Source organism: Andrena cerasifolii, chromosome 11, assembly GCF_050908995.1.
Source record: "Andrena cerasifolii isolate SP2316 chromosome 11, iyAndCera1_principal, whole genome shotgun sequence".
NCBI classification, from domain to species: domain Eukaryota; kingdom Metazoa; phylum Arthropoda; class Insecta; order Hymenoptera; family Andrenidae; genus Andrena; species Andrena cerasifolii.
In genome coordinates this window covers 3,613,717-3,626,635 of record NC_135128.1, presented here as the reverse complement: position 1 = coordinate 3,626,635, position 12,919 = coordinate 3,613,717, and the positions used below count along the sequence as shown (strand labels likewise).

Sequence of the window (12,919 nt, the reverse complement as noted above, 5' to 3'; positions counted from 1 at the left end):
TAATGTTCCAAACCAACCACAATCCTCGAATAACTATCTTTTTTTGTTGCGAATCATTTAAATAAATACTGAAGTAGAAAATTTATTTTATAAGAACACGAAGTTTCCCTTGAATTACGAGTGGCAGCAAGGTAATTTATTATTCCATTCCAGGAATGTCAGCGGAGGATGAGTGGTACAACAAGAGTATCTCTGCTCTCAGAATGAATACGGCTCATCATCCGAATCTCGCTGCGCCGATGCTACAGTATCAAACATAATTGTAGACGTACATGGGTGGACCATTCGAGAATTCTACAGAAGTATTTGAATCCGTGTCTTCACTCGGGCAACTCAGCGCCGCCAAATTGTGTTATGAGAGCATGAAAGGGAGAACAATATTTCAAAATACCATGTAGAAGACCTAAAAAGAAAGTCGACGATGGAATGAACATCAAATTAAGAATTCTCGTGGCGTTTTTTTCAACAAACGAAAGCTCGAATTTCTAATAAGCACGAAGTGCCATGGGGACTCGTTAATTGCCTCTCTATCAGAGATTGTCTAAACTCAACCCGCGCTGCAGTTGGTCCTAAGACCCACAGCTACCGGAGCAGGTGAAAGAACGCACGTACGTTTCGTCTGCCTGCGCAAGTGACTGACGAGCGCCAAGTTACTCCTTCGACACACGAAGAATGAGATTGTTCTAATTTTTATTTCGTTTCAATGCACGATCCTCGCGATGAGAAGAGTCTGAACGCGGGCTGAGAGTCTGGAAGGGGACTATTTTCAGTTGGGTTCGTACGAAAACATTGCGGTAGTAGAGCGCGGTACTATCTAACTGGAAATAGCCAGATTGCTCATTTGCTAGCTCTAAGCGGCGCGCGCAGGTAGCTTATAAAAGTTCACAGGCTCAAGTCAGTGTGACGGAGTGGTGGGGATAGCTCGCGCTCAACTAACGGGTCAGCTTGCGACGCAACTAACGGGTCTCTGTTGCGCACAGTGTTGCCGCTCGAGAGTCTTGTCGGGATTATTCGTTTATTAATATTATGATAGGAAGTCAGCTCTGATTACTGCGTTCAAATTAACGAGACACCTGACGTTTCATCGTAATGTTAATGGTATTTTGGTAAAGTACTTTGTTAATATCGTAATATGCCGTATTAAATATACATACTCGCACGTACACTACAATTATTAGTACAAACATTTATGTATACAAAATTTATTTTGTACAAAGCATAACACGTCCTCGGGTTCATCTATTATTCCTCGGTTAAGCGATACTTTGTACGTAGTGTTTAATACCTTAGCCCCTGACTTCCTGTTACGTTACCGGCGACGCATTACGCGCCCCGGTCAATTATTGGCTTATTTCTTAGTACAAATTTATACGAGGATACACTTCCACGTGTATCGAATTAAATTTAGGTATACCTCTCTCGCGCTGAAGCATGTGACACTTGCTCTTGAAATCCTGAACTGTGTTCCTCGTTTACTCGTTGCGTTTTGTTTCCCCCTTTTATACCACGGTCCTGGCAAATTACATCAGGCATTAAAGACACAATGAGCTGCTTTACGTTTCACAACACGATACACGCATGATACGTATGTTAAGTAATCGGAATGGACGCGCAAAGTGGAAGCCGACGCGCAGGCGGTCCGCGGAACTTTTTCGTTAGTTTCTTAACAACGATCCGAAACTCTTTCGTTAATGGAGAAGAGTGTAAATAATGAAGAGATACGTATACAGTGTAACCAACAGGTATTCTAGCATATGCGATTTTTCAATGTCCTTTTAAAAGTGTAAGACTACCTACCCTTAGTGGAATATTAGGCATTGATTTGTGTGCTTACGTTGGCCAGAATTTTAAATAATCGGAAAGGAGGGGAGGGGGAGTGAATAAGAGTAACTGATAATGTCTTGCGTTTCAAATATGAGGGGCGCCAGGGTCAAAGTTACTAGAACTCTTGTGTTTGCTTAATCAAAGAGGGTAAGCGTTTCCCTTACGCTCGAAATTATTCTGCTGAGCACTCGACACTGCCTTGCGAAAACAGAGACGGCAGTGCTTTGGAAATCATCCGCATAGACTGTATCAAAATCGTTCCTTTATCGATCCAGTGCTTAAACCGAATTTTATTAAGATCATGTAAGAGTTGTTGGGCAATTTCTTGTTTAGGGATCAATCGCGATTTAATTAAAAAAAATTCTTCTGTGTTAATTCTATTATTTATTACTTTTCTTCTTGAAGGGTTTAGTTTTAGTGAGGTTACCGAAGAATTTGGGGACCACGGCTTTTAATTTAATTGGTACTAAATTTCTGTTTTATAGAGAGCTAAACGTTATTTCGCAGGATGCGCGAGGGGTTTGAGGTTATTATAAAATTCTACGTTCTCTCTGGCGCCTGTCAGTGGTGATATTTGGAGTCTGTCCAATCAACAATCGTCTATATTGGTGTCATTTTCAATAAGTGTCTAATCAATATAATGGTCGAGAATGGAGCTGCAAATGAATGCATTGTTTTCGTGTAGTTTTGCTGCAACCTTATTATTAATATCACTCGCGGTGTTCTACGCGAAATGTTCCTAAAAATTTGTAACATATCACACGGTATACGAACACATATGCACTCGCACATACACGTGTGTGCGTTATAGGAACGCATGCATAGAGACGTGTCAACTGTCACACGCACTACGTATGTCGGGGGAAGATTAGGTGGCGTTAAAGATTAAGTGAAAATGCATACCGGGCGAGCGTAAAATAGTTTTAAGCAAGGGTCACGTATTGTACGTATGTGTTGTACATAGCCTAAATAAAAATTACATTTAAAATTACACGCTCTATTGAAATCTCCCTGCTCGAATCACAACCACCATGCACTTTGAATTAGAGCTGTGAATATTCGGATATTCGAATAATGTCAAATACGAATAGCCTCTTCGAATAATTCTAATATTCGAATAATTAGGAGCCTTCGAATATTCGAATATTATTGATAAATTTGGAACTTCATTAATCCTTTGAGTAAATGTATGCGTATGTAACGTAATTATCTGGATGAATTTTTATTTAAATAATAATTATTTACTCTTAGGAACAAATTATTTCTTCGATTTATTCGAATAATTCAGCATTATTTATTTGAATAATTTGTTCGAATAACGATTTTAAAATAATTAGAAGAATAATGTTAATAACTACTTGTTTTCGTTTCAAAATTTATAAATTTACCGAAGATTAACAAATTGCCGAATTTATCGTTTGAAAAACAAATAATTGTAATTGCAGTATGAAAAATATGTCATGTTCCGAATCGTATTCGGTACAACTCGAATATTCGAATACTCCTAATTGTTCGAATCTCAAATTCGAATACTCCTAATTGTTCGAGTCTCAAATTCGAATACTTATAACTTTTCGAATCTCAAATTCGAATACTTAGATTATTCGAATCTCAAATTCGAATACTTAGATTATTCGAATCTCACATTCGAATGCTTAGATTATTCGAATCTCAAATTCGAATACTTAGATTATTCGAATCTCAAATTCGAATACTTAGATTATTCGAATCTCAGTATTCGAATTTGAGATTATTCGAATCTCACATTCAAATACTTAGATTATTCAAATCTCAAATTAGAATACTTAGATTATTCGAATCTCAAATTCGAATACTTAGATTATTCGAATCTCAAATTCGAATACTTAGATTATTCGAATCTTAAATTCGAATACTTAGATTATTCTAATCTCAAATTCGAATACTTAGATTATTCGAATCTCAACTTCGAATACTTACATTATTCGATTTTTCGAATATTCCTTACGGCCCTACTTTAAAAAAAAAGAAAAGTGTGTAAACTGTAAGCTCTTCGCCTCACTTAATTTTTTATAGATATAAAAAAAAGTGTAATACAATATTGTCACTTATGAATCAATGTAGGATTACTTGGTGATCCCAGAATATAGTAATACAATAATCTGCAACTGTAATACCTAGCGATTTTAATTACTGTAAAATAGATATACGTGAATCAATTCCAGAACCGTTTCGGAACCGATATACGACCGAGAAAGTAACGGTTTCAGAACCTTAACCGAAACTGATAGTCAGACATTTCGGTTCCTTAAAACAGTTATTCGGAATAACGGTTCTTCGTAACTGTTTCGTGAAGAACCTTTATAGGAACAGTTTGAAACAGTTATTTCTAGAGTAGAAATTTTTTAATTTAATTTTGAAAGAAATCAGTGATTATGGTGTGAAATATTCATGGAATACAATCCCGTGATCCCTCGATCCCGGCTGCTTTTTTGCATTCCAAAAATCCCGGAATCTGATATAACTAATCCCGAGAATTTCGAGATTTTTTAAAAATGTGAATTACTTTATGAACATCTGAAAAATATTAAAATAAACAGAATAAATAAGCATAGTCATTTCATAATAATAAGGACAATAATAATAGTAACGATTTATTTAAATAATAATATTAAGTCGCATATAACTAACTAAACTCTATTTATTTTTTACAATGATATTCTCACGTTGCAAATCGCAACTTGTTTGAACACATAAAGTCGAAGCATTGAAGACATGTACTCTAGGTGCTTCGCTGTTTCTTCGTTGGCATTTCCAAAAATCTTCATAATGATTCACTGATATTATCTACTTATTGAGACTTTATTATTCCGCATTGTTCTACTGTTTTCATTGTTAAAAATAATTTTAACTTATGTGTCCGACTAAGTAAGTTTTTTTACTTTAAATAAACATTTACAATTTTAACAAACAATAAATCACTTTAATTACTGAAATTTTCTATTACCCAATCCCGGGGTTAGTCCCGGAATCCCGAGGTAGACTTTAGAGAACCCCGCAATCCCGGGATAGTAAATAATAACCAGGATCGTGTTCCCTGGAACTATTGTATGGCTTGATGTGAAATGGCTCATAATTAGTCGTACGGTTACGTGGACCTTTCAAAAGAAGTGTGGGGCCTGCCCAAGTTGCATCGTTCATGTTGGGTAGTCCTTGACCGAGATGACCTGCAGAAAAATGTGAGATAATGGAAGATCCGATAGAACACTTTCACTTGCACTCATCCCATCCCTATTCGTTTACCACGATTCTTACGTGTCAGCCAGAGGCGTGGTGCACTTGAAGTTCAACCAGCATCTCTCTCCTGGTACTACGGTAAAAGTTCGTATGTTACGTTATCGGTTACTTCGTAGGTAATTATGTTACTGCGAGCTAAACGAATATCGATGCCTGACTCTATGTAGCAAATATTGTACGTCCACTTTTAGCCCCTTCGAGATAAACAGCTTCAAAAATACAAGCGCACCTAACTTATAAATAATTAAAGAAACACAAAATTTCGCAAAAAGTAGACATACAGAACAGTGGCATGTATTTTTACGTTTCAATAGTTATTCAAGGAATTACTTTTCAGGTATATCCCTATTAGGGAATACAATCCCGGTCATTATATACGATCCCGGGGTTGCGGGATTTTTTAAAGTCCATCTCCGGATTCCGGGATTAAACCCGGGATTGGGTAATAGAAAATTTCAGTAATTAAAGTGATTTATTTATGTGTTGAAATTCGACATCTTTATTTAAAGTAAACAAGCTTGCTTTCTATTGTTAGTCTGAAACATCAGCTAAAGTCATTTTTAAGGATAAAAACAGTAGAATAATGAAGAATAATAAAGTCTGAATATATAATATCAGAGATAATATCTGATAATATAATATCTGAGTAGATAATATCAGTAAGCAATGGTTCTTCATAATGATGAAGATATTTTGGAAATGCGAACGAAGGAACAGCAAAGCACCCAAAGTACATATCTACAATTATTTTACGTGTTCAGACAAATTGCGATTTGCAACTCGCGCGATTTCGAAGTAGAATTTGGAAAGCGAGAATATCATTGTAAAAATAAATATAGTTTAGTTAGTTACATGCGACTTAATAATAACCATTTTTATTATCACTGTCCTTATTATTATGAAATGACTACGTTTATTTATTCTGCTTATTTTTATATTTTTTAGGTGTTCATAAAGTAATTCACATTTTTAAAAAATCCCCACACGCTCGGGATTATTTATATCAAATCCCGGGATTTTTAGAATCCAAAAAACAGCCGGGATCGCGGGATTTCATTACTTTATAATTCACCGAGACACCTTACTGTTTGCATAATATTGTGAATTTAAATAGGATGCATTTGTTGTTGCAAATAGGTGGAGCACAACGGAGGTATATCTAACACTTTCTCTTACTAACTACTAGCTTTAATACTCGGCTTCGCCCGAAATTTAGATTCTGATTTTATAGAAAGAAATTTTTTTTTTAGTTTTTTTTTTAAATAGTCACATTCATCTGGATTAGTCAAGCATAATGAGCAGTCGGTCGAAAGTTGAAAATTCAAAAAAATTATTCTGCGATCTTTAAACGTTTGCAGCTCGGAGCAACGTTAACCGATTTTCATGAAATTTTAGGCACGTATACAACTTACTGCAATCTACAAACGGTTTTTTTTTTAAATTTTAATTACAAGCTCACAGAAAAAATTTAAAAATCGACCTTTACTATTCTTTTCGCTATTCCAACCAAATACATTTCTTTTCAAAACGACGAAACGCGACAGTTAGCAAACTAATCCTTCTAGCTTCTCAAAAAAACTCAAGTTGTTTGGACCAATTCTAAAAAAGTTATGCGATTTCAAAAAGTGTCCGAATATTAATGCGAGCCACTGTATGTGTTTTCATCCCTGCTCTCTAGAGCAGATGCGAAAGAGCGAAAGACGAATAGCGGTTCCTTAAAGATCACTTGTCCGTACCGGTCCTACGAAGATCGTGTCTGGGTACAATTTGGCCAGCACGTGTTATAACGATAGTCACGTAATCTTGGCCAGGTTACGTAGATTCATGTGCTACGGATAATGAGCGCGTATGATTTACATGGAACAAGGGGATCGGCAAGGTGGTGGTCATTCGTAGAGCTTTTGGGTAGACATAAGAGGATAGGAATAAGTTCTGTAAACAAATAGAAAAATTTATTCATGTATCATAAAATGACTGTTACATGACGAAGAATTGACACCTCTCTTTTTCTCTCGGTATATGTACAAACATCGCGTCAAGTTAGAAGACAACAGAGAATAAATTCGGGCCCAAAAAATTTTTCCCATCACTTGGTCAGTAGATTTTGCCTAGTATCTTCGGTAAGCGTTTCCATTGTACGGCTGTCTGTATTCCGAATCGTCAGGCCCAGGTGGATTGGCAGCGAGAGCTCGTCTGATAGCTTCTGGAATTGGTGGCGGTGTTGGTAAATGTGCACCTTGCGGATGGAAACCATTTTCGTCGGCCGTGTATTCCACAGTGATAGGGCTTCCATCTGGCGCGGTGTACGAGTATCTACCTTGGACAACCTGAAAGAAGATGCGTATCGAATCCAAGCCCGAATCAAGACAAGCTATTGTGTCCGGCTGGCCTGCTTGGTTGAAATGTCCTATCTAGCATTTTACCATTTTCAAGAAATGTTGAAATACTCGAAGTTCCAGACGGCTTTTACCTTTCAAGTCACGCTAGAAAACCCTGCGGGATTCGTGGGGATCTAGAAACAGTCTAATTTGTTCATTTTTTTTTACGAGGAGGGCACATAGGAAATGATAAAACTTTAGTTATCTTGGATATTTCGAAATACGAAAGGACGTTTTAAGTAAGGAGGGCAACAGGTAGTAGAATATTAAATGGGCGGTTCTGTGTGAGAAAATAAGACCAGAATGGAGAGCAACGAAATTGCAGTGGGGGATTTTATTTTTAGTTATTTGCGTTATTAACGTTATGTAATAATTAAAGCTTAAAAGTAAATGTTATCGGCACACCGGTTCGATCTATTTTTAAGATGGTTTTGATAATCTTAAAATTTGTACAATAGCATTTATTTGATTAATTAAAGACGCAGTTTTCTTCCTAATTTAATTATTTCCTTGATAATGGTCGCAATACTGACCGAAACGTTGGAAATTTAATCTCAAAATTTGCACAATAGCTTTTATTTGATTAATAAATATTTAATCAAATAAAAACTATTGTGCTTTTATTTGATTAAATATTTATTAATTTTATACTGACCGAAACGTTGGAAATTTAATTTTAAAATTTGCACAATAGCTTTTATTTGATTAATAAATATTTAATCAAATAAAAACTATTGTGCTTTTATTTGATTAAATATTTATTAATTTTATACTGACCGAAACGTTGGAAATTTGATTTTAAAATTTGCACAATAGCTTTTATTTGATTAATAAATATTTAATCAAATAAAAACTATTGTGCAAATTTTAAGATTAAATTTCCAACGTTTCGGTCAGTATAAAATTAATAGATATTTAATCAAATAAAAGCTATTGTGCAAACTTTAAGATTAAATTTCCAACGTTTCGGTCAGTATTGCGACCGATATCAAGGAAATAATTAAATCAGGAAGAAAACTGCGTCTTTAATTAATAAATATTTAATCAAATAAAAGCTATTGTGCAAATTTTAAGATTAAATTTCCAACGTTTCGGTCAGTATTGCGACCATTATCAAGGAAATAATTAAATCACAAAGAAAACTGCGTCTGCTTTTATAAATTTGGCTCGTGTTAAACGTGCGAACGTACGAGTCGGTTGTGGAGAGTGACTGTAATAATAAAAAATCTTAAATTGTCTGTCGAAATTTAATTTGTTCTGCTCCGCAGAAATAAACGTCTACGAGACTTTGCTTAAACTTTGCTGTGCACCAAAAATATTAAAGAGACATCTAAATTATTAAGGTGTATACAGTAACACATAGAAAATGAAACGGACGATTCTGCATGGAACGATAAGAGAAAAATCAAGAGTAACGAAATTGCAGTGGACGCTTCGTTGTTTAGTTAATTCACGTTTCAAAATTCGGGTCAGAAACGCCTGAAGCACGGCAATTCAGCGAGCCGCAGCGAGCGTTGAGTATCTTCGTCACCATAAAAAAAACAACGATGTAGCAAGTATAACTTAATTGGTAGAAACAGTGACGATACTACGCGGCTTCGCTGACCTGCGCAATTTTTTGCACAAAAATATTGCACCTATGCGAAATTCACCTGTATTTTTAAACATTAATAATTGAAAGAAGAAACCTCCACTGCAATTTCGTTACTCTTGATTTTCGTTATCATTGAATAAATCTTAAGTATTTTAATGTGGCTTTAATGCTTTTTCTGCACATGCACAGCAAAGTTTTGCAAATGTTTATTTCTGCGGAATAGAACAAATTAAATTTCGATGAGCAATTTAAGACTTTTTATTATTATATATCCTTATATTGCACTCAGCATGGTCTCGTGTTTGAAATAGGCATCACATTTATATGCGTTATCAGTACATTGTAATTTATAATGTGATGGTAAAATAATAAAAACTAATCACATTTTTTAAATATGTAACTTCGGAACTAATATAAAAGATTTTATAATATGGTACAAGTAAGACAATATGTGGTTTAAAAAGGCAGCTAAAAATATTGCACGTGTGTAATCTCTTTTCATAGAAAGTGATTTACTTTCGCAAATATTTTATTAAATCCTTTAGCGAAATATTTTTATTGAAAAGTCTTGTTTATTCCAATTTTCTATCACGTAGCAAAGAAAACGTAATATACTGAATAATCTTGTGTTAAATAATTATGTATCATACGATTATTACCTCGCTTTGTGCCTGCCCAGAACCTTGAGGGCGTCCACTTTCGGACACCGAAATTCCATTTTCGGTATCGTAGCTGAAAGTATAAGATCCATCCGGGTAGGAATCCTTCTGTTGGCTACGAATGGCTATAAATCTTCCAGGAGAACTGTAAAAAGCAGCATTTCAATACCTCGTCATTTACATGCTTTTAAAACTATGTTAACTATTCATAAGTTAACAATGGCAGTGTCAGTACCAGTTTAATAAAAAAAAATATGTTCGCAACGGCTTTAACCTTTAGAGGTCCGGGATTTTTTCATTGAATTTAAAAATTTTATTTACTTAAAATTTATGCATATATACCACCAAAATCGTCGGCAAAGTATCCAAATTCTTAGGTGGCCACTATAGTTAAACTTAAAATGTTAAGGGCGCAGTAAAAGAGTTTACATATTCTAATTTACTAGAGCGTTTCATATCACATTAGTATTGCACTCTATTTAACTCTAAAGGGTGTATACTACGATTTTAATTACACATTGCACGTAGTTAGTAATTTTATAACAGGCATTTTTCAACAATTCCATAAGAAAATTAATTACACATTGCACGTAGTTAGTAATTTTATAACAGGTATTTTCAACAATTCCATAAGAAAATTAATTACACATTGCACGTAGTTAGTAATTTTATAACAGGTATTTTTCAACAATTCCATAAGAAAATTAATTACACATTGCACGTAGTTAGTAATTTTATAACAGGTATTTTTCAACAATTCCATAAGAAAAGAAACTTTTATAAGCGGTGGTTTTTAACAGTAAGTCAAAACTACCCTTGCATAGCCGAAAATGTAAACACCTACTTGTATTGCGGCGTGTTGTACTGAGGCTGTATTGGTTGCTGGAAATTTGGTTTAGGCGTCGGCCTGTACGCATTCTGACTCGGGAATCCACGGTATCCCCCGAATTGTCCTGCTGCGCAGCAGATCAGAGCGGAGACCAATAACTGCAATCATACGATGCACAGTGAAATTGACCATAAGCTTCATAGTCTCCAACTGTGTATTCGACCCTATGCTTTTCCTTAATTTACCTTAACTAAAAACCTGCGTACAGTTTATGTAAAGTGGTAATATAGAAAGTAGTATGTACCCACTTATCTAGAAGCATTTTGCTATTTTAAAAAAGAAACCCACACAAATATTTACGTACTACATTTGTAAGCACTTCTGCAACTTTAGACCTGCCTAACACGATGTGCGATATGTTTATATTTTAGTAATTCGTTTAGCTGTCTGCAACGTTAAAAAGCTATTAAATTAATGTCTGATAAAGTCAATGGCAACGAATCATGTACATATGATGATAATCAGTTAATAAACTGATTTGTGGATTTAAAGCAAAAGAAGCAGAAAGTACCAAGTGATGAGTGAAACTTTGAAATGGAGTGGCACCAACTTAAGAGTTGAACGATGTCTGTTTGATTAATTAGTGTTGGAAACGGTGGTATGTTGTAAATCTAGTTACGTATTAGTAGTTATGATTTAGATACGCTGGTAATTACGACGACAAGGTTCATTCACTTGGATCACTCACTAAATGTTGCATGATGACGGTTCCCTGTGTTCGTGGTGCCGATTTGAATAAGATCGAACCTGTAGTACCATGTGCAACTACCGCCGGCATTTATATGAAGACGCTCCAGATGATTTTCCCTTCCCATTCTCCCTGGCCATGCTTTCAACCATTCTCTTCGTAGCTTCTGCTCGCCCTCACAATTTTGCCCCACCTCAACCCTGTTCCCAAGGACCTCAGACGCTAGAATTAATGTTACCATACATGAGTCTTCCAGCTGCGAGCGTCAGGCAGTAGCAATTAGCTTCGTCATCGATCGAGTTCATTTGAATACACGCGGAGAACCGCCTGGTCGATGTTTGTTCGCAATTTTCTCCTCGGTATTTGTATTTTTATTACCAATAAGGTGAATGTCCCAATTTCTGCTGGTTTAAGAGCTAACTCGTCAGAAAGAAGGGGTAAAAGATTCGTTTGTGATGAAAATTTGCAGAGTACTTGGTTGATTGTTTAATAATAAATCAACCGTTTCAAAATTATTTAAGAAAGATATTTCAAGATGTTTGATTATTAGTAATTTTTAATTATAATATATAATGCTCGAAATGTACGTATTTCTGCTCATGAAAAATAGCGATGTATGTATAAATTAAAAATAGTAAAAAATTCCATCAGAGCAAAATACGGTACCTGTTTTTGTTATTAAATGAGAACTTTTACCGCAGAAACTGTTTTCTGCCCAATTATCGGATACCAACTCTCAATTTAAAAGTTTTTCGTTGCTTATGCTATACTTTCATTAGCCCCAAGCTCGTGCAACACTCGCGTAAATGTTTAAATAATTTAGAATTATTTTTTTGCAACTGTAGTACAAACGTAACGTATATAATAATAAGAAAGATACGAAATGAGCAGAAATTAGGGCATTCGCCTTAATGTTGGTAAACAAACTGTTGCTGATCCATTATTTGCATAAAATACACAGTAGTGATTAAAGTGTATTTGTTATTCGTAGTTTAGGGGTATAATGATAGTATTTATTTCGGTATAAGTATATTTACTTCTGTGTAATATAATTTGAATTTCGACCGTAAAAATTGTTTTAATTAGAAGATATGATTTCGGCGCACTGGTACGGTCTGTTAAATAATTAAATAAAAGCTATTTTGCAATTTTTAGAATTTTTAACAAATTTCAACGTTTCGGTCAATGATTATGACCATTCTCAAGTAAAGTTAGATAAAAGGAAAAAAATACTGCGTATGCTTTTATACAAAAAAAATACTGCGTCTGCTTTTATATAAAAAAATACTGCTAAATTTTTTTTTGTATAAAAGCATACGCAGTATTTTTTTGTATAAAAGCATGCGCAGTATTTTTTTCGTTTTATCTAACTTTTCTTGAGAATGGTCATAATCATTAACCGAAACGTTGGAATTTGGTAAAAATTCTCAAAATTACAAAATAGCTTTTACATAAACAATTTTTTTTGTATAAAAGCATACGCAGTATTTTTTTTGTATAAAAGCGTACGCAGTATTTTTTTGTATAAAAGCATACGCAGTATTTTTTTCCCTTTTATCTAACTTTCCTTGAGAATGGTTATAATAATTGACCGAATCGTTGAAATTTGTT

General features: G+C 34.7%; 2 protein-coding genes across 2 annotated transcripts in view; one reads left to right on the top strand and one right to left on the bottom strand.

Moving 5' to 3' along the window:
• The window catches only part of LOC143374579 (homeobox protein unc-42), a 43,717-nt gene extending 40,934 nt beyond the window's left edge, over positions 1 to 2,783 (top strand). Inside the window, exon 6 of the mRNA XM_076822827.1 lies at positions 154 to 2,783. Coding sequence (XP_076678942.1) covers positions 154 to 260 — 107 coding nt within the window. The 3' untranslated portion in view covers positions 261 to 2,783. The remainder of the gene's footprint in view (positions 1 to 153) is intronic.
• A 4,257-nt stretch (positions 2,784 to 7,040) lies between these two features.
• Positions 7,041 to 11,503, bottom strand: LOC143374577 (endocuticle structural glycoprotein SgAbd-2). Its single transcript, XM_076822825.1, has 4 exons — positions 11,309 to 11,503; positions 10,576 to 10,718; positions 9,732 to 9,876; positions 7,041 to 7,427 (listed from the first exon to the last, which is right to left on the bottom strand). The coding sequence occupies exons 1-4, from the start codon at positions 11,396 to 11,398 to the stop codon at positions 7,209 to 7,211; spliced, it is 597 nt and encodes a 198-aa protein (XP_076678940.1). The 5' UTR covers positions 11,399 to 11,503; the 3' UTR covers positions 7,041 to 7,208.
• Between the last annotated feature and the right edge of the window lie 1,416 nt (positions 11,504 to 12,919).